We start from the raw sequence: 19,680 nt of genomic DNA, 5'->3' as shown, positions 1-19,680 counted from the left end.
ACATGTATTCCCACCCACCCAGCATGACGTCAAGCTGGCACGAATCATTACTAATTTTCAAAAACGAAAACCAGCCTGGTGACCACATGGGGGGGGGGGGGGGGGGCACACAGTGAGGTGTAGCCCCCAGGTGGTACAGGGCATGGCTGGGCAGTGCCAAGTGCTGGCCCTCAGGGGGAGCCCAATGGGGGGAGAGGGGAGGGGAGTTCCCCTTACGTGGAGGGACAGCGTGGGGGGGGGGGGGGGGGGGGGGGGTGCGATGGTTGGGAGGATGGTTCTGGTGACTGCATTGGGATAATAATAATAAGCTTTATTGCCACAAGTAGGCTCACATTAACACTGCAATGAAGATACTGTGAAAAGCCCCGAGTCGCCACACTCAAGCGCCTGTTCGGGTCCACGGAGGGAGAATTCAGAATGTCCAAATGACCTAACATCACGTCTTTCGGGACTTGTGGGAGGAAACTGGAGCACCCGGAGACTCCGCACAGACAGTGACCCAAGCTGGGAATCGAAACGGAGACCCTGGCGCTGTGAGGCAACAGTGCTAACCATTGTGCTACCGTGCTGCCCCTGGGGTGGGGGAGGGGTGCCTGTGTAGTGGGGGAAGTGCCCCGATTCTAGTTGGGGGGGGGGGTTCAGCCTGCTGCTAGGGGGTGCAGGGTGGGCTGGAGCTTGTGAAGGGAGGGACAGTACCTGTGATGGGGAGGGGGTCTGTGCCAGAGACGGAGGCGGGGGCAGTGATGCCTTTGGGCGGTGCAGCGTTGGGGCACCCCGCTGGTTGTAGTGTTTGCGGGGTGCCTGATCTTTGCGTGATGGCGGGGGTGGAGAGGTTGTCCTGATCTCCATGCAGGGGCGGGAAAGCTCTGGCCTCCTTGGGCGGGTGGGAGGGTGGTGATGTGGTGGCGGAGAGGTTGCCCTGGGTTTTGGGAGTGGGGGTCCTAATATCCGTGCAAGGGGAGGTCCTTGGGTGAGAGAGGGAGATCCTGATCACCTTGGGGGAAGGGGGGGGGGTGAACTCTACAGGGGAGGGGGATCCAGATCTCGGTTGGGGAGAGGGGGGAGTCCCAAACTTTGTGGGAAGGGGAGGGGGGTGGCCATGGCCTCTGTGGCAGGGTCCTTGTGCTGTTGGAGGGGGCTTAAATTTAATTTTGAGCCCCACCCGTTCAGCCGGTTGTGTGATCGTCACCAGCACTTTGAAATTGCACCGAGCCCTGTTAACTCAGGACAGAACAGACACCTGTGAAAGTGGCGAGTTTCACTCCGCTTTTCGCAACTGAACCAACATAATTTTGGGAAAATTGCGCACAAAGAGTCTGCAATGCGATAGCGATAGGTGAAGTGAGTGGGCAAAAATTCGGCAGAAGGAGAAAATATGTGGGAAAATGTAACTTGTCACTTGCGAGGAAAAATCGAAAAACAGCAGATCATCTAAATGGAGAGATTGCAGAACTCGGTGTATCGTGGGACCTGGCACATGAGTCACACAATGTTTGTACGCAGGTACAGCATGTGATTATGAAGGCTAATAGAATATTGTTGTTTATTGCAAGGGGAACATGAAAGTAGGGATGTTTTACTACAGTTGCATAGTTGATGGAACATTTGGAATCCTGTGTACAGCTTTGAACTTCTTACTTAAGAAATAATATAATTGCATTGGAAGCAGTTCTGGGAAGGTTCACTTGACTGATTTCTGGGATGAAGGGTTACCTTATGAGGAAAGGTCAATTTCATAGAAAGAGCCCTCGCCAAAACCCTGGAACCCCACCTGATCTTTTGGACTTTAATGGGTAATTTATCGTGGCCAATCCACCTAACCTGCACATCTTTGGACTGTGGGAGGAAACTGGAGCACCCGGAGGAAACCCACGCAGTCATGGGGAGAACGTGCACACTCCGCACAGACAGTGACCCAAGGCCGGAATTGAACCTGGGTCCCTAACATTGTGAGGCAGCAGTGCTAACCACTGTGCCGCCCGCTTGGACAGGTTTTTCCCGCAAACACTGGAGTTTTGAAGAGATAATCTCCTTGAAACATGTAAGATCCTGAGGGTGCTTGACAGGGTGGTTCCTGAACCGGTATTTCCTCTTTTGAGAGGTAATTGGGAGACAGACGTTCAAGAGAGTTAGAACTGGAGTACAACAGTAGAGTTTGAGGGACACTGAGACAAGGCTGGCGAACTACACAGGGTAACCCCTAGCCATAGCGGGCACGGCTATGACCCTGGTGACCTAAGGAGTCCATTAGGCTGCCATTAATAATATTGAAGGGCCCCAGACACCGTCTACTGGCCGTGACTGGCTACAAGGCCCTCCAGTTGGACTGGCAACAGGTCTCCCGGATGGATACCGGACCACTTTATGAAGTATTGGGGAAATAACCTGAAGTCTTTCAGGAAGGCCTGGAAAAAATTATGGGAGCTGTGGCCAAAATATATGTGGACCCTGAGGCATAGCCCAAGTACCTAAGTCCAGGACAAACTCCGCCAACTGGAAGGCCTCGTGATCCTCCGACCGGTTCGGCAAAAGTCCCGGTACTGAAACCTGACAAAACTGTACGCCTGTGCGGAGATAATAAGTTGACTGTCAACAGGGCCTCCTGTCTGGACAGGTACCCAATACCACAGATAGAAGACCTAGAGGCAATGTTAGCTGGGGGGGGGGGGTCATTCCTTTTCCAAGCTCAGCATGAGCCCCATCGTTCCCCAGCTGGAACTAGACGCTGATTCCAGGCATTACGTAGCCATTAATACTCACAGAGGCCTCTGCGAATACACAACGCTGCCATTAGCAGTGTCATCAGCTTGCACTTGCGTGGGTATCTTGGGGTATCGTGTGGATTGGGACAGACTACACCCAGTAGAGGAGAAGGTGCGGGTGATAGGGCAAGCCCCCACTCCGGAAAACGGAACAGAGACTCGGTGGTTCTTGGGTCTCGTAAACTATTAGGGCAAATTTATTGCTGGCTGAGCAACCATCCTCGCCCCTCTGCACACATCGCTGAAGAAGCACCAAAAATGGGCCTGGAGAGCGCCACAGGAGGAAGCGTTTGCCAGGGTAAAGCAGCGGCTAACGCAGTCCGGATTGTTGACACATTATAACCCCTCCAAGCCTCTTCTGGTGACACCTCGCCTTAAGGACATTGGTCTCTGCGGAGCGCAATTATGCCCAGATAGAAAAGGAAGGCCAGGCTGTCACATTCGCGATGAAGAAATTTCACCAGTATGTGTACTGGCGTTCATTCATCATTGTGACAGACCACAAGCCATTGCTTTTTAATGAATCCCCCCCCCCAAACTCCTCAGTTACTGAAGCAGTTTGTGTCCGTATGCAACAAGACCTGGACAATATTCAATCTTGGCCTGACAAGTCACAAGCAATATTCGCACCACATATGTGCCAGGCAACAGCCATCTCCAACAGGAGAGTATCTAACAAAGTCCCCATTCAATGGCTTTGCAATTGCTGAATCCCCCCTGAGAGTTACCATTGACCAGAAAGTGAACTAGATCAATCGTATGAATATTGTGGCAACAGGAGCAGGTCAGAGGCTGGGAATTCTGCGAAGAGTAACTCCCCTCCTGAATCCCTAACTCACTTTCCAAATCTCTAACCTCTAGCACCCAGAAGAGCAGCAAATACCTGGGAGCACCACCACCTGCATGCCCCCCCTCCAAGTCACTCACCATCCTGACTTGGAAATATATTGTTATTCCTTCACTGTCTCAGGGTCAAAACCCTGGAATTCCCTCTGTGGCTGTACCTACACCACATGGACTGCAGCGGTTCAAGAAGGCAACCCACCACTAGCTTGTCGAGAACAATCAGAGATGTGCAGGAAACGCTAGCCTAGCCAGTGATGTCCACCCCTCCATGAACAAATTCAAAATGTTCTGAAGCATTGTTAGAAAGATGAGGAGAGTTCTTGCAGGTGAACTGCCCAATATTTATTTCTCGACCAATATCACTTTCAACAGAAAACCCTGATTACCTGGTCATTATCATGCTGCTGTTTGTCTGCAATTTATCTGATTCCTACAACAACTGACGTCACTTCACTAGTACTTTAGCTGTAAAGCACTACGGGACATGCTGAGGTTGTGAAAAGCACTGGATAAGTGCAAGTATTATCTGTCACCAAAGTGGCCGCTATCCAATGTGAGATTTTGTATTGATTATTAGCAAGCTATTGTTTCTTGAAGGACGTGCAGCAAACCTCACAGGTCAACTGTAAGCAATTCATACTGATATTCATTCTCTCCTACCATGTACCCGCCCCCTCTAATCCTGAATCGAAGATGACTGGGTCTATTGTAATAGTTAGCCCAGGACAGACTGGATACAAACCTTCGATCCTCCTGTTCAATATGACTCAGTTCCGTAGGTGCCTACGGCAACATCTCGATCAGGGAGTGCAAGTCGAAAACAGGGTACGGTGATTGGCCATCATCCACGAGGAACTAAAAACATCTCCTGGTATTAGAGGGAGACGAGTAATTATTTAGCTTGAGGGCACCACTCTGCATTGAGCCAGAGGCCAGGTAAAGAGACATCCCTCCACGGACTACCATAGCCGGTACGGAGATTGACCTTTTGCCACGGGTTTCATTCTGCATCACTCTCTGGCCATCTAGTCAACTGAGCTAACTCACCCTAGTGGGGGGGAAGCATGGCTTCTGCGATTACCCAGGTTATTCCTGAGCAATCCTTCAGGATGGACTAACACTCTTCCTCATATCACCAAGTACTAAGAGAAAGGCATTAAAAGAAGGTTGCATTTTCTCTTCCAGGTTTGAAGGCCCCAAGATGGCAGGAGGTACAGTGGATCTCACTAAATTTAACATCGATGCTCCCCGCTGGGATCAGACGACGTTTGTGGGCAGGTTAAAGCACTTCTTCAACGTCACTGATCCAAGGACAGTGGTCGTGTCAAATGCAAACCTCGATGAAGCAAAGCACCTGGTGGACAGCTGCAGGTACGAGGGGGTATTCCGGCATAAAATTCAGCTATGCGAGGGCCAGAGTGGGTCTTTCATGTGTCAACTTCCCAGCATTGGCCAACCGAGGGGCATCAATACAAAAACATAATCGCCGCAATTCAATACAGAAAGAAAGAAATGTGGAGGAGACGGTGGAACTGTCACTGGGCCAGTAATCCTGGGGCCTAGGCTAATGCTCTGGGGTCACGGGTTCAAATCCCACCACGGCATTTGGAGGAACTTCAATTCAGATAAATAAATCTGGAATATAAAGTTCACCTCGGACCCCAGAAACTATTATTGATTATTGTAAAAACCCATACGGTTCCCTAATGTCCCTTTTAGAGAAGGAACTCGGCCGACATGTGACTCCAGACCCACCAGGTAGTCTCTACTGCCCACTGAAATGGCCAAGAAAAACACTCACTTCAGGGGCAATTAGGGATGGGCAATAAAGGGGCCTTACCAGTGCCACCCACATCCCTTGGAAGACTAATTATTTGAAACAAAACTCTTATACCACCACTCCGGACATCCCAAACTGTTTACATTCAACAAAGTAAAAATTGAAAACGCCGGAAATACTCAGTAGGTCAGTCAACATCGGAAAAAGAGGAACCGAGCGAACTTTTTAAGTCGATGGCCATTCATCGGGCAGCACGGTAGCACAGTGGTTAGCACTATGGCTTCACAGCTCCATTGTCCCAGGGTTCAATTCCCGGTTTGGTCGCTATCTGTGCGCAGTCTGCATGTTCTCCCCGTGTCTGCGTGGGTTTCCTCCGGGTGCTCCAGTTTCCTCCCAGAAGTCCTGAGAGATGTGCTTTTTAGGTGAATTGGACATTCTGAATTCTCCCTCCGTGTACCCGAACAGACGCCGGAGTGGGGCGACCAGGGGATTTTCACAGTAACTTCACTGCAGCGTTAATGTAAGCCTACTTGTGACAATAAAGATTATTATGTTAAATATTAAGACCAGCTCCCTGAGAAAATTGCAACAGCCTGTTACTGACTCAGCTGATAATACTGAACAAGTCTAATCCCAGTGTAAAATCTGGCTTGATCAGCAGCACGGTGGTTAGCACTGCTGCCTCATGGCGCTGAGGACCCAGGTTCGATCCCCCAGCCCTGTGGCATTGCCTGTGTGTAGTTTTCACATTCTCCACGTGTTTGCATGGGTCTCATCCCTATAACCCAAAGGTGTGCAGTATAGGTGGATTGGCCACGCTAAATTGTCCCTTAATTGGAAAAATATAATTGGGTACTCTAAATTTTAAAAAAACAACCTGGTTTGATGGCTCCTAACTTCTTTTTTAGAAACCCTGGATATAAGTGACTGAACAAATTCATAAGAGTCTGCTGATGAACATTTGATACAAATAATAAAATATTTATTAAACAAGAAAAATAAGCCATGTTACGCCAGAGAAAAAGGACTGGAAAGATTTCAACATAAACACAAGAGCTCACTTCAAATTCACACTATCCCTTTATCCCAGCGCACACAAACGAGTGAAACGTTACCACTAGCTTGATATAAAGGCTTGGGACTGACACATTTGCAAAGGGTTTTCTGTTGGTGAATCCTTGGGCATTCACTTCCAGCTTCTTAACCAACTAGCATCTCTCCTTGAGACACCCAAAAACCGCACTCTAAACTCACTGTGTCTTCAACTGCAGAACAAACAAACTTAGTTCCCTAAACTCAGTCTTCCAGTAGCACTTCTGCAAAACTGATCACTTTACTGAGCTCCAGAACTGATGATTCAGTTAAGTACTATCCCAACAGGCATCTGCTGGCGGCATGTAGAAGGAGGTCTCACGCACGGTATCTCCCGCCAGAGACCTTTGATTTTGGCCCTTTTAACCCGGTTCCCCGGGGGGAATTTGTGGACAGCCATGTACCAGAGCCACCTGGAAATTGCAATGGTGCTCCTGAGCGTGGCCCAGTCACAGCAGGCCATGGCTGGGAGCATTGACGACATTGCCCAGGCGCTGACCACGATGTGGGATGTGGTTTCAGTGGCCATCTCCCTGCCCGATGATGGGTCACTGGATTGGGCACAGAGTACCTGCTACCAAGAGGCCCTTAATCAGGAGGCCGCTGGAAAACCTGACCAGCTTTGCTGGGGGTCCTTCAGACGGTGCAGGCGACCCGCGCAGCTTCCATTTAATAACCTTTATTCGTGTCACAAGTCGGCTTACATTAAAACTGCAATTAAGTTCCTGTGAAAATCCCCTAGTCACCACAAAATCCGGCGCCAGTCCAGCTACACTGAGGGAGAATTCAGAATGTCCAATTCACCTAACAAGCGCGTCTTTCGGGGCTTGTGGGAGGAAACCAGAGCTCCAGAGGAAACCCACACAGACACAGGGAGAACGTGCAGACTCCGCACAGACAGTGACTCAAGCCAGGAATCGAACCCGGGACCCTGGTGCTGTGAAGCAACAGTGCCAATCACTGTGCTACCGTGCCGCCCAATTAAATCCCTGAGCCATCATCATATTGTGATGGCCTTGGGGTATTGGATGTCAATTGGCTCATTAATGGGCATAATTGATAACCCACCACTGACAGCTGGGACCCCCCCCCCCCCCCCCCCCCCCCCCCCCACCCCTCACTTAATCGTGGAAGGTTCTCTCGACAGTGGGAGGCTGGCGCGGGGCTTTCCCATGATGGGCTTGACCACTGAGATTCCTGCCATGTTGAGCTGAATAAAATCCAGCCCGTTAACCTGTCTTAAGGCGCCAGAAGAGAGGCAAATCTGAAAGGATGAAAATATTTGACAATGTGCATTATTGGCATTGTTTTATTTTCCAGAGCTGGCACAGTGCCCCCAGGAACAACAGAGGAGCAGTTATACTATGCAAAGAAACTGTACGACTCTGCATTCCACCCCGACAGTGGAGAAAGGATGAATTTAATTGGGCGAATGTCGTTTCAGGTACCCGGTGGTATGGCTATCACTGGTTTAATGCTGCAGTTTTACAGGTATTACCCTAGGATTTGGTCCACAGATACATTGCGAGCCGATGGGCCAGTGAGTTTACCCAGCCATAGCCAAGATGTATGGAGTAGGAGATGTAGAAACATGGGCATTAGGAGCAAGCGTAGGCCATTCAGCCCCTCAATCCTGGTCCCTCATTCAGCTAGATCATGGATGATCTACCTCAACCCCATTTTCCCGTCACTAACTCCATATCTCTTCATGTCTTTGATACCTTGAAATCTATTCAGTTTCTGTCTTGAAGGTCATGACTGAGCCTCCTCTGTGGTAGAGAATTCCAAAGGTTCACCACCCTCTGAGTGAAGAACCTCCTCCTCATCTTAGTCTTAAATGGCCTACCCCTTATTCTAACACTGTCCCCTGATTCTAGACGTCCCAGCCATTGGGAAACATCCTTCCTGCATCTACCCCGTCGAGCCCTGTAAGAGTTTTGGAAGTTTCAATGATTTTCAAAACTTTCAAGAAGACAGGCCAGTCTCCTCAATCTCCCCTCGTAGGACAATCCCACCATCCCAGGAATCAGACTGGTAAACGTCTGTTGCACGCCCTGTCTGGCAAGTATGCGCTTCCTCAGATAAGGAGACCAAAACAGTGCACAATACAGCAGCTGTACTCTCACCACAGCTTCTTACAATTGCAACAAGACATCTTCGTTACTCAGAATATCTTGTGGTAAAGTCCAACAAACCATTTGCCTTCCCAATTGCTTGCTGCACCTGCAAGCTAGTTTTCAGTGACAAAGACAGCCCGGTCCCTTCGGATGTCAACACTTGACAATCTCTCACCATTCAAGAAATCCTTGACCTTTCTTTTTTTCCCACCAAACTTCACATTTTTCCACGTTATATTCCATCTGGCAAGTTCTTGCCTACTCACTTAGTCTGTCTAAATCCGCTTGAAGCCTCTTTGCAACTTCCACACAACTCACATTCCCACTACTTTTGTGTCATTAGCAAACTTGGAAATGTTACATTTGGTCCCCACATCTAAATCATTGATATTGATTGTGAATAGCTGGGGCCCAGGCACTGATTCTTGAGGTACCCCACTCATCAAACCGTGCAATATTATTGCTCCCCCTCCTCGTGCCTCAACACTGTTTCTCTATTCATTGAGATCATGGCTGAACTGTGATCCAACTCCGCAACACGCATTAGACAGGGTGCTCTTTCCAAGGGCGAGTGCAGACTCGATGGGCCGAATGGCCTCCTTCTGCACTGTAAATTCTATGATTCTATACCACATTTACACCACATCTCTTAATACCTTTGGGATATCAAAAACCTATCGACCACAGATTTAAAATTCACTGTTGATCCAGCATCAATTATCATTTGCCGAATAGAGTTTCATAAGATCATAAGACATAGGAGCAGAATTAGGCCACTCGGCCCATCGAGTCTGCTCCACCAGTCAATCATGGCTGATATTTTCTCATCCCCATTCTCCTGCCCATAATCCAATACATCAGCACACTTTGCCAAATTTCACACATTGAAGACCTGGCTCTAATTTTTAGACTATACCAATTAGTACTAGACTCCCCAACCAGTGGAAATATTTTCTCCCAATCTACCCTGTCTGTTCCCCTTTAATATGTTGAAAATTTTGATTAAATCACCCCTTAATCTTCGAAATTTCAGGGTGCCACGGTGGCGCAGTGGTTAGCACTGCCGCCTACGTCGGGTTCGATCCCGGCCCTGGATCACTGACCATGTGGATTGCACATTTTCCTCATGTCTGCATGGGTTTCATCCCAAAAACCCAAAGATGTGCAGGGCAGATGGATTGGCCACGTTAAATTGCCCCTTAATTTGGAAAAAATAATTGGGTACTTTAAATTTATATTTTAAAAAATCTTCTAACTCCAAGCCATGGTAAGTTAACCCTTTAAGCCCCAGTATCATTCTAGTAAATCTATGCTCCCCTCTCTCCAAGGCCATATTTCCTTCCTAAGGCGTTGTACTTGCAAGTATAAAGACAGGGTAGACTACAGAAATAGAAAGAACTTCGAACCAGAAAACTTCTGGCACAGGACTGTGTTGATTTACAGTGCGAGCTAAAGTCAGAGACAAGGTGAAGATGAATGAACTGCAAGCAGTGATGCTCAGGGACTCCAGACGTGGCCTACCCAGGCAGGGCTTTCTGGAGATGAAGAATGAAGCATTTCAAGTGACGATCAATTCCCTTTTGAAAGTCACGGTAAAATCTGCTTCCACTACTCTATTAGACAGTTCATTACGGATTGTGACAAATTAATGTAAAATTATTTCTCTTCATTTCCCCTCTGGCTCTTTCCCCACAGAATAAACCCCTCTGGTTCTTTTGCCACAGACTAAACTAACTAACGAGAATGAATGATGGTGAAATTCAACTCTGTCAGGATACAATACGGAGGGCCATTGATTGGCTGCCTGTTTTACACCCCCATTTCTGCACGAGCTTGAACAGAAGGGAGAATTGGCAAATTTGAACTTCGCTCCCATTAAATGTAGATGAAACTGAGTTGTCCGAGCTTAGAGGGCTCGATTAGAGTGTTTGGAGATCACATGGTCCCAGGGAAACCGTTTTCACACCCCTAGATTAGAGCAGCACAGTGGTGGTTAGCACAGTTGCTTCACAGCTCCAGGGTTCCAGGTTCAATTCCCGGCTTGGGTCACTGTCTGTGCGGAGTCTGCACGTTCACCCCATGTCTGCGTGGGTTCCCTCCGGGTGCTCCTGTTTCCTCCCACAGCCCATCAATGTGCAGGTTAGGTGGATTGGCCGTGCTAAATTGCCCTTCGTGTTGGGTGGGGTTACTGGGTTATGGGGATAGGTTGGAGGTGTGGCGTTGGGTAGGATGCTCTTTCCAAAAGCCGGTGCAGACTCGATGGGCCGAATGGCCTCCCTCTGCACTGTAAATTCTATGATTAGGTGGGAGTTTGGATCAGCTCAGGTATCATGGACGAATAGCCTCCTTTGATCCACGTTTTTTCGATGACTGCATCATTTATGTGTACCCCCATTTCTTATTTTTTTGAAAAAGGTTGATTTGAAAATAAATTCTGAATAAAGAAAAGCAGTGATGATACTGAGGAGTCTATGAGTGGCCACCTTTACAAGTTTTAAATTAAAGCAAAATGGACGGAAAATATCCCCGAGGATCATTGTTTACAAATTATTTGTTCGAACCTCCTCTATGTTTTTGACACATGCTGTAAATCAACACAGCCCAGTGCCAGATGTTTTATGATTCAAAGTTCCTTATATTGCTACGTGGTACCTTGCATTTGTCCTTGCAGGTTGTTATAAAGTTAGAGGCCTGTAGCTTATTAATATAGGAACTAAATCATTGAAAGATTTAGGTCGTTTCAGTTTTTTTTTTAGCTTGTTGCTATAAGCATAGTTAATTTATGGAAACCTAAATAAACTAACCCCACCTTGTGTGTGCTCTTTGTACCACATTGTGTGGAGCTCCTGTAAAGTGTCACTATTCTAAATGTTGGCAAGTGACTCTTCCAAGAGCTCACTTGCCAGAGAGTAGGGGCTAGATAGCTGAAGGTTGAGTCACTAACGCTGGATGGAATGGGAGTATGGGATTTCCAAAAGGTCAGTGTCAGAGGACAGAAGGCCATGGCGGAAGGGAGAATTGGGAAATTTGAACTTCAGTCCCCATTAAATGTAGAGGTAAAGGTGGGGGGTGGCATCAGTGTGGGTGAATTTCAGTGTCGCTCTGATGCCAGATAGAAAGGCCGTACATTCCAACAACTGGCAAATCATATCAAACAGCACAGGGGCCCACAACTGGCAGAGCACTGACTATACTCGACCAGCCCGAGCTTGCAAAACTCAGACCTTAATTCCTAACTTTGGATGTGATTCTGTGGTTGCTAAGCAATCCCAAGTGTGCCAGCAATTACACTAACAATCAATTTAAGATTATCAGGCTCACAATGTGGTTCACTAATGCTTGTAAGAAGCTACATATAATCGTACACCTTCTGCAAGCAAAAGGGAAAATGTCCAGGCATTGCATCTTTTTTTTGAATTAAACAAAAGAATAGGGAACAATATGTCTTGGTACATTTGCCATGACAATGCCTTGACTGATTAGACTTGACTTTCCAATCAATCAGCACCCTTTGCTCATGCAGTATAAATACAGTTTGAAACATGCCATTCTTTTATCTGTCCTGATGAGTGCAAGGCAAAAAGCTTTGACAACATGTCTCTTTTCAGTTCAGCAATACTTAGGTGAAATATTGCATTACACAAAAAGTGTTTTGACAAAACGCAAAAAATATTGGCTTCAGTTTGTTTTATTCTCCCTATAGCTTATTGATACCTACCTGCCAAGTAAGACTGGAAATAATTCAATATCAATAGTTCATCATCAATAAGTGCTCTCGCCACCCCCCCCCCCCCCCCCCCCCAATACACTGACCCCCCTCTCCCCCTGCCAATGTGGGAACACCGTAAGATCATATGATATGGGAGCAGAATTAGGCCATTAGGCCCAACGAGTCTGCTCCGCCATTTGATCATGGCTGATATGTTTCTCATCACCATTCTCCCGCCTCCTCACCGTAACCCCTGACCCCCACTAAGGTATATTATTATTTTATATTTCTTCGACAATTGTTGGCAGAACAATGTTTTCAATGCTTGTCTTTATGCATCATACTCTCCGTTCGCTAGTAGTTCTCATTCCTGGCCAAAAATGATCAATTTCAGGAAAACGTCTGAAATGTCTTCCCTGGCTCCAGAAGTTGGGTTTCAGGCGATCACAATTATCTGTGACCCTGGATGATATTGAAATGAATGCCATCATCCACTAACACGATCTCGTGGTCGGTTGCTGCCCATATCAGCTGCAAAGATGTTGGCTGGCGATGCAAATTGGGCAATACCGTTTCTGACACCCGTTATACGTCCTGCCCAAGGTTCAGCCCCATTGACCTCGAGCTAAATATCACCTCTGCTATCTCTTAACTACATTTGCCTTGTCCTGTCTATTCTGCATTCCCACCTCTTAAACCTTGTGTTAATATTAAGCATTTCTTCAGGACCTCAAATAAAATGCCCTCTTTGTCCAGTGTAACGTTCCCTGGTATATCCCCATTGCGCTGATGCTCGACCACATTTATCAATTTGGTTGTCCGTTGCAACCCAGACCAAGAATGCGACCTGATAGTATGGTATGTAGAACATTACACAAAGGTCGAAGTGGAGGCAGAGCAGACTTTCTATATACCAGTATTAACGGTGACTCCACTTTGTTTACTGGCTATAAAGTGCTATGGGAGATAGTGAGGATGCGAATGCCTCAAATGTGTTCATTCATTTTAAAAAAAAATAAATTACTTTATCTTAGTTACACAGCCAGGGCTCAGAGTGTGGACAGAGGCGAACCCCTAATCCAGCTCCTTGCCTGCTCCAAAAAACAATTCAAATTGAATCCAATTCATGGTCTCCATAAAGGAGACATACCAGATCTGAGCCAAAAGGCTCAATCTACGCTCTATCTTAGCCAAAAGGCCGAGACTTGATCTTAGCCAAAAGGCCGAGAAGCGATAAATGTGTTCCTTCATTCCTGCCTTGAACCAATTGTGCTGTATCGGCCTTTCTCTCCACTGTTTTAAATTGTGCTGATAGAGCAGAGATTATTTTCCAGTTAAACACCAGCTCCCAATTCTGTATCATTTCCTGTAGGTTACTTCCATCCCTTGTACCCGTTTGGATAAGTGGTGGGTGTAATAGCTCCCATGGCACTATTGACAGAGAAGAGCAGACGTTATTCCCCCGACTCTTCGGGGCAATATACACCCTTCAAGCAAGCTCATGAAGACAGATTACCTGATTTTGTTGGCCTCACTGCTATTTGTGGGTCTTTCGCTCTTTGTAAATTTGCTGCTGCATTTCCCTCCAATAGCAACAGTGACTCCACTTCAAAAGCACTTCATTGGCTGTGAAGCACTTTGAGAAATCCCGAGGCTGCGAATGATATTTTAAAAATGCAAGTGTCTTTGTTTGTTCTTTCTTCAACAAATGCCACCAAAAAACACCAGAAAGAGGCTCCAAACGGAAAGCTCCAGTTGAAGGTGCCTTAATATAATTGCAAAACTATTGATTTTTATAATGTACATAAGAACTGGGAGTAGGCCACCTGGCTCTTCGAGCCTGCTCCGCCATTCAATAGGATCATGGCTGATCTTTCGTGGACTCAGCTCCACTTTCCAGCCTGAACGCAATTACCCTTTATTCCTTTATTCTTCAAAAAACTATCTATCTTTATCTTGAGAACATTTAATGAAGGAGCCTCAATTGCTCACTGGGCAAGGAATTCCATAGATTCACAACCCTTTGGGTGAAGAAGTTCCTCCTAAGCTCAGTTCTAAATCTACTTCCCCTTATTTTGAGGCTATGCCCCCTAGTTCTGCTTTCACCTGCCAGTGGAAACAACCTGCCCGCATCTATCCTATCTATTCCCTTCATAATTGTATATGTTTCAGGCATTTGACCTCACAGTGCCAGGGACCCAGGTTCTATTCTGACCTCTGTGGAGTTTGCACATTCTGCCTGTGTCTGTGTGGGTTTCGTCCGGATGCTCCGGTTTCCTCCCACAGTCCAAAGATGTGCTGGTCAAGTGGATTGGCCATGCTAAATTGCCCCTTGGTGTCCAAAAAGGGTAGATGGGGTTACAGTGATGGGGTGGGGGTGCGGGCCTAGGTGGGGTGCACTTTCCAGTGTTCGGTGCAGACTCGATGGGCCGAATGGCCTCCTTCTGCACTGTAGTGATTCTAATCCAGTTCAAATTGAATATTACAGAAAGTGATTATTGTTTGTCTCACTGCTATATGTGGGTCAGATGAGCTCAGTTCGCTGGCCAACTGGTTTGTGCACCCCCCCAGACTCTCCAAGTGGGGGAAACGTCCTCTCATTGTCTACCCAGTCAAACCTAAGAACATTATACATTTCAATGAGATCACCTCTCATTCCTCTCCTCCAGAGAGTGTGGACCCGTTCCACTCAATCATTCCTCACCGGACAGCCTTCTCTCCCGAGGAATCTATTTGGTGAAACCATCTTGCATTCCATCAAAGAAAAGTATATCCTTCCTTGGGTAGTGAGACCAGGATTCCAGATATGGCCTATATATCCCGAGAATTGCAATGAGACTTCCTCAATCTTCTCCTGCGATCCTACTGCAGTAAACAGCAAATATGCCATTTGCCTACCTGATTGCATGTTGCCGTTCTGTAATTCTCATGCAGGGACACACTAACCCTCTGAATGTATCCCAAATGTTTACTCCGCTCTCGTATTGAAAAAATTCTACTCTTCCTTTCTTCTGACCAAAGTGAATAATTTCATAATTCACGACAAAGCATTCCATCTGCCTTCTGGCCCGATTGCTTGAGCAACTTGTATTCCTTCGCAGCCTTGTTATGTCTTTCTCACGGTTTATATTCGTACCTAGATTTGTATCATTAGCAGACTCGGGTATATTACACACACTCTCCTCATCGAGGTAATTGATATAGGTTGTAAGTGGCAGAGGTCCAAGCCCTAATTATTGAGGATCTCCACTAATTATTCCCTGCCATCCCGAAAATGACTTGTTCATTCCTACTCTCTGCTTTCTGTGCACCAACCAATCTTTCACCCGTGTTAATATATTATCCCTGGTCACATGAACCTCGCTCTTGTTTAACAATCTCTGCCTATGGCACCTCTGATACCCGCAACTGGTTCTTAAACTCAGAAACCTCTGACTCAGAAGCTGCCAACAACAAGCCGAACTGAGCAGAGGATCACCCTTCCTTGTACCCTGCCGCAATCCCCGGTTAGGATGTTTGAGTTTGACTATTCGCTATGCTGCGAGTCGTATTGGGGGGGGGGGGGGGGGGGGTGATGGGGGGCGTAGTGATAATGTCACTGGTCCGATAATCCTAAGGCCCAGGCTACTGTCCTGCAGTGACGGGCTCAAATTCAAACATGGCGGGTGCTGGAATTTATTTATTTACTTATTTATTTTTTTGGATTAATTGATATTTATTGGCACATGTACCCAGTTACAGTGAAAAGTATTTTTCTGCGGCCAAGGGAACATACACAGTACGTACATAGTAGACAAAAGAATAATCAACAGAGTACATTGACAAACGGTAATGGTGATCAGAGATAAAAGAAAAGGATCTGGCTGAGAGAGCTTGCAGAGATGCTCCGGCACCATCTTAAATTCCAGGATTGAAGCAAGGCGAGCTAGAAACAACTACCTCGTATCTTTTACTTCTATTCACATTTTTCACACCTTCTCCACCTCTCTGTATTTTTCAGTCTTGTGTGCGTGTGTAGAGTGGGGCAAGTTAAAGTGAGGGATGAGGAATTAGGTAGTAGTTAACCAGTTGTATTTGTTACATATTTCATTATAGTTCTTGCTTCAATTAAAAATAATTGTCTTTAAATTTACAAACCTGGTGACTGTAATGATTGGGCAGCCAAGGGCCAAAGAGTATTTTTCTAAGAATCTTTATAGGTTAATTCAATTGTGTTGTGACTCAGGGTCAAGGGGGGTTGGAATTGACCGTGCCCTAACCCAGGGTGTTGCAACGGTCACTCGATGCCAATCAGAAGAGTTTTTGTTTTAATTCTTTTGAAGATTTTTCCACCATTACTCATACCTTACAACACAGGGGCGACTAAGAACCAAGTATTGAATTTCATGCTGGAGGTAGCAAACTGTTAAGTTGTGCAGTGTGCATCACAGAATGATTCAATAGGTGGAGCTACACACCAAGTTTAAAAACTAATCTGTTGAGGTGCTGGAATTTAATTACAATTAATAAATCTAGACTATGGCGACACGGTAGCGCAGTGGCTAGCTCTGCTGCATCACGCCGTCGAGAACCCGGATTCGATCCCGCCCCCGGGTCACTGTCCGTGTGGAGTTTGCACATTCTCCCCAGTGTCTGCTTGGGTCACACCCCCACAACCCAAAGGTGTCCTGAGTAGGTGGATTGGCCAGGCTAAATTGCCCCTTAATTGGGAAAAAAAAATGAATTGGGTACTCTAAATTTATAAAATAATAAAATTAAAATAAAACTAGATTATTTTTTTTTTTTTTAAATTTAGATTACCCAATTATTTTTTCCAATTAAGGGGCAATTTAGCGTGGCCAATCCACCTACTCTGCACATTTTTGGGTTGTGGGGGCGAAACCCACGCAGACACGGGGAGAATATGCAAACTCCACACGGACAGTGACCCAGAGCCGGGATCGAACCTGGGACCTCAGCGCCGTGAGGCGGTTGTGCTAACCACTAGGCCACCGTGCTGCCCTTAAAACTAGATTATGAAGTTATTGTCTCCGTAGTAGTGGCCATGACGACTATCACCGATTGGCGTAAAAACCCTTCTGATTCACTAATCTCTTTTAGGGAAGGAAATCTGCTGCCCTTACCTGGTCTGACCTGCAGGTGACCCCAGGCCCACATTGATGTGAATGACCCTCAGCTGCCGTCTGAGGTGGCCTGGTCGCACAGTTCCACGGCAATCGGGAATGGGCAACAAATGCTGGCCTTGCCAGTAACGCCCACACCGCGTGAGAAGATCAAGGGAAAAACAGCTACTGATGTTTCTGGCTGCACCCGTGTATCCCCCTGACGCATTTCTCTGCCACCATTGTGACTGGTATCTTTCCCCATTTCTTTCAGATCGGTTCCCGCTGTGGTATTCTGGCAGTGGGTGAACCAGTCATTCAATGCCTTGGTCAACTACACCAATAGGAATGCAGCATCGCCAATAAGCGCAAAGTAAGTGTTTCAGATCTAATTTGTCACTGTCTCTGTATCCTTTTGTTAATCCACAGGCAGCAACTTGCTAATAGAACCAGAAAACTGGCTGATATAATTCCGAGGAAACAGGACATTTTGTGCTTCCCTTATTGGAGCTGGCAGGTCTATTTTGTGTTTCACACTGCAGCTGTGCTTTCTTTAGCCAATGTTTTCTACACTTTTCTCCCTTGGTGACCTTGGCTGCCGCTGTCATGCCGACACCAGGAACTTGGTTATCAATCTCCTGTCGCGGGATGGCTGGTGAGGTCAGGTGCAAATGTGTTTTGAAAATAGTACTCCCAGTCGTCTAACACCTCCTGTTAAGCTCCTTGAAGAGCTGGTTAATGGACTGGGCATGGCCAGAAAGTGATTTTCAAATCGCAAATTACGAGAAGTGAACAATTTCTGTTGCACGTGAGTTCATAGTGCAGAAGGAGGCCATTCGGCCCATCGAGTCTGCACCGGCTCTTGGAAAGAGCACCCAGTTTCAACCCACACCTCCACCCGATCCCTGTAACACAGCAACCCCATCTAACCTAAGAGCAATTTAGCATGGCCAATCCACCTAACTTGCGCATCTTTGGACTGTGGGAGGAAACCGGAGCACCTGGAGGAAACCCACGCAGACACGGGGAGAACGTGCAGACTCCGCACAGACAGTGACCCAAGCCGTGAACCTGAGACCCTGGCGCTGTGAAGCCACAGTGCTAACCACTATGCTACCATGCTGCTGTGATGGAAGCAATTCAAGGAGTCATTAATTAGAGTTTCTGCTGAAGTTAACTAGTTGGAGGAAAAAAGTGTTGTTCACACCAAGGGGGCTTTAACCGTTCCATTGGCCACTTGGCCACTTCCCTACACCGTGAGGCTGCTGACCCTCTAATCTCCTGCCTCCTCTATTCTGCAGATCAACGGCCAGCCCAGTTATCTGCCTTAAGTCCCCAGAAGGAATAGTAAGTTGAAACCAGTAGCAACTGCATCAAACCGGCCTGCACTGGAATTAACCAGCATGCACTGGGACCAGCCAAAACAACTGGAAAATTCCACCAAAAATCAGTTGGCAACCGGTTTTGTTAGCCCACTTTGGCTGTGACCAGGTGTGGTTTACTGGGAACAATTGACTTGTGAACTGGGGGCTGACTGGCTGAAGGCAAGACTCTGTCCCTCATTCTTGTGTGTCAGTTATCAGACTGGATGGTCTCCATTCCCGCGTGACTTCAGACTGTGCCCACGCTGTCCACCATTCCTGTGCATCAGGAATTGGGCAAAGTTTGTGTCCCCTTGCCTGCGGGTTGGCTATGGATTTGTGCCCGGTACGGTTGTGTTGCGTTGGTTATTAGCTCATAGCCAGTGGGATCCCCGAAGTGCTTCTCTTTGAGGACTGAGAGTTGCCGCAGGTTGATTGAAGTTGGTTCTTCCACCCTGGCAGCACTCAATTGGGCGCCAAGCTTGCCTCTGAGCCAGTTAGGGAACTGCCCTTGAAATGTAGGACTGGGACCCACAAATGGTTGAGGTCCCATGTTCCCAACACCATGTTCTTTGCTTGAGTCTAGACAATAGATGTCAACCTAAGACTGTGGAAAGTATCACAGGAAAAGACAATCCACTCCGGATCTCGGCAACGGGGGCAGGACGGTTCGATCGGAAACTGATCGGCGCCGGTGCGGATCCCGATTTCGGCTTCTCCCGCGATCTAACTGACTTGTTGGAATCCCCGGGCGCAATGCGGCCACTAGATTGCGGCCAGATTTCACGACCATAATAAAACTAATATTATATTATATTTAATAATAATATTAAATTCTTAATCTTGCAGTGTGCAGCTTTTACCTTTGTTCCTATACATGGGACTTTCATTTGCTATATGTCCAAGGAATG

At 47.0% G+C, this 19,680-nt stretch overlaps 1 protein-coding gene across 3 annotated transcripts in view; it reads left to right on the top strand.

The window, feature by feature from the left end:
• sfxn2 (sideroflexin 2) overlaps nucleotides 1-19,680 on the top strand; it is an 82,378-nt gene that overhangs the window by 21,391 nt on the left and 41,307 nt on the right. For all 3 annotated transcript variants that reach the window (XM_038773331.1, XM_038773330.1, XM_038773332.1), the window contains exons 2-4: nucleotides 4,794-4,979; nucleotides 7,801-7,971; nucleotides 17,683-17,781. In XM_038773331.1, the coding sequence (XP_038629259.1) occupies nucleotides 4,810-4,979; nucleotides 7,801-7,971; nucleotides 17,683-17,781 (440 nt within the window). In that variant the 5' untranslated portion in view covers nucleotides 4,794-4,809. The remainder of the gene's footprint in view (nucleotides 1-4,793; nucleotides 4,980-7,800; nucleotides 7,972-17,682; nucleotides 17,782-19,680) is intronic.

This window comes from Scyliorhinus canicula, chromosome 16, assembly GCF_902713615.1.
Source record: "Scyliorhinus canicula chromosome 16, sScyCan1.1, whole genome shotgun sequence".
Lineage (NCBI taxonomy): Eukaryota > Metazoa > Chordata > Chondrichthyes > Carcharhiniformes > Scyliorhinidae > Scyliorhinus > Scyliorhinus canicula.
Note: the sequence above shows the minus strand (reverse complement) of the source record. Positions and strands in the feature narration are given on the sequence as shown.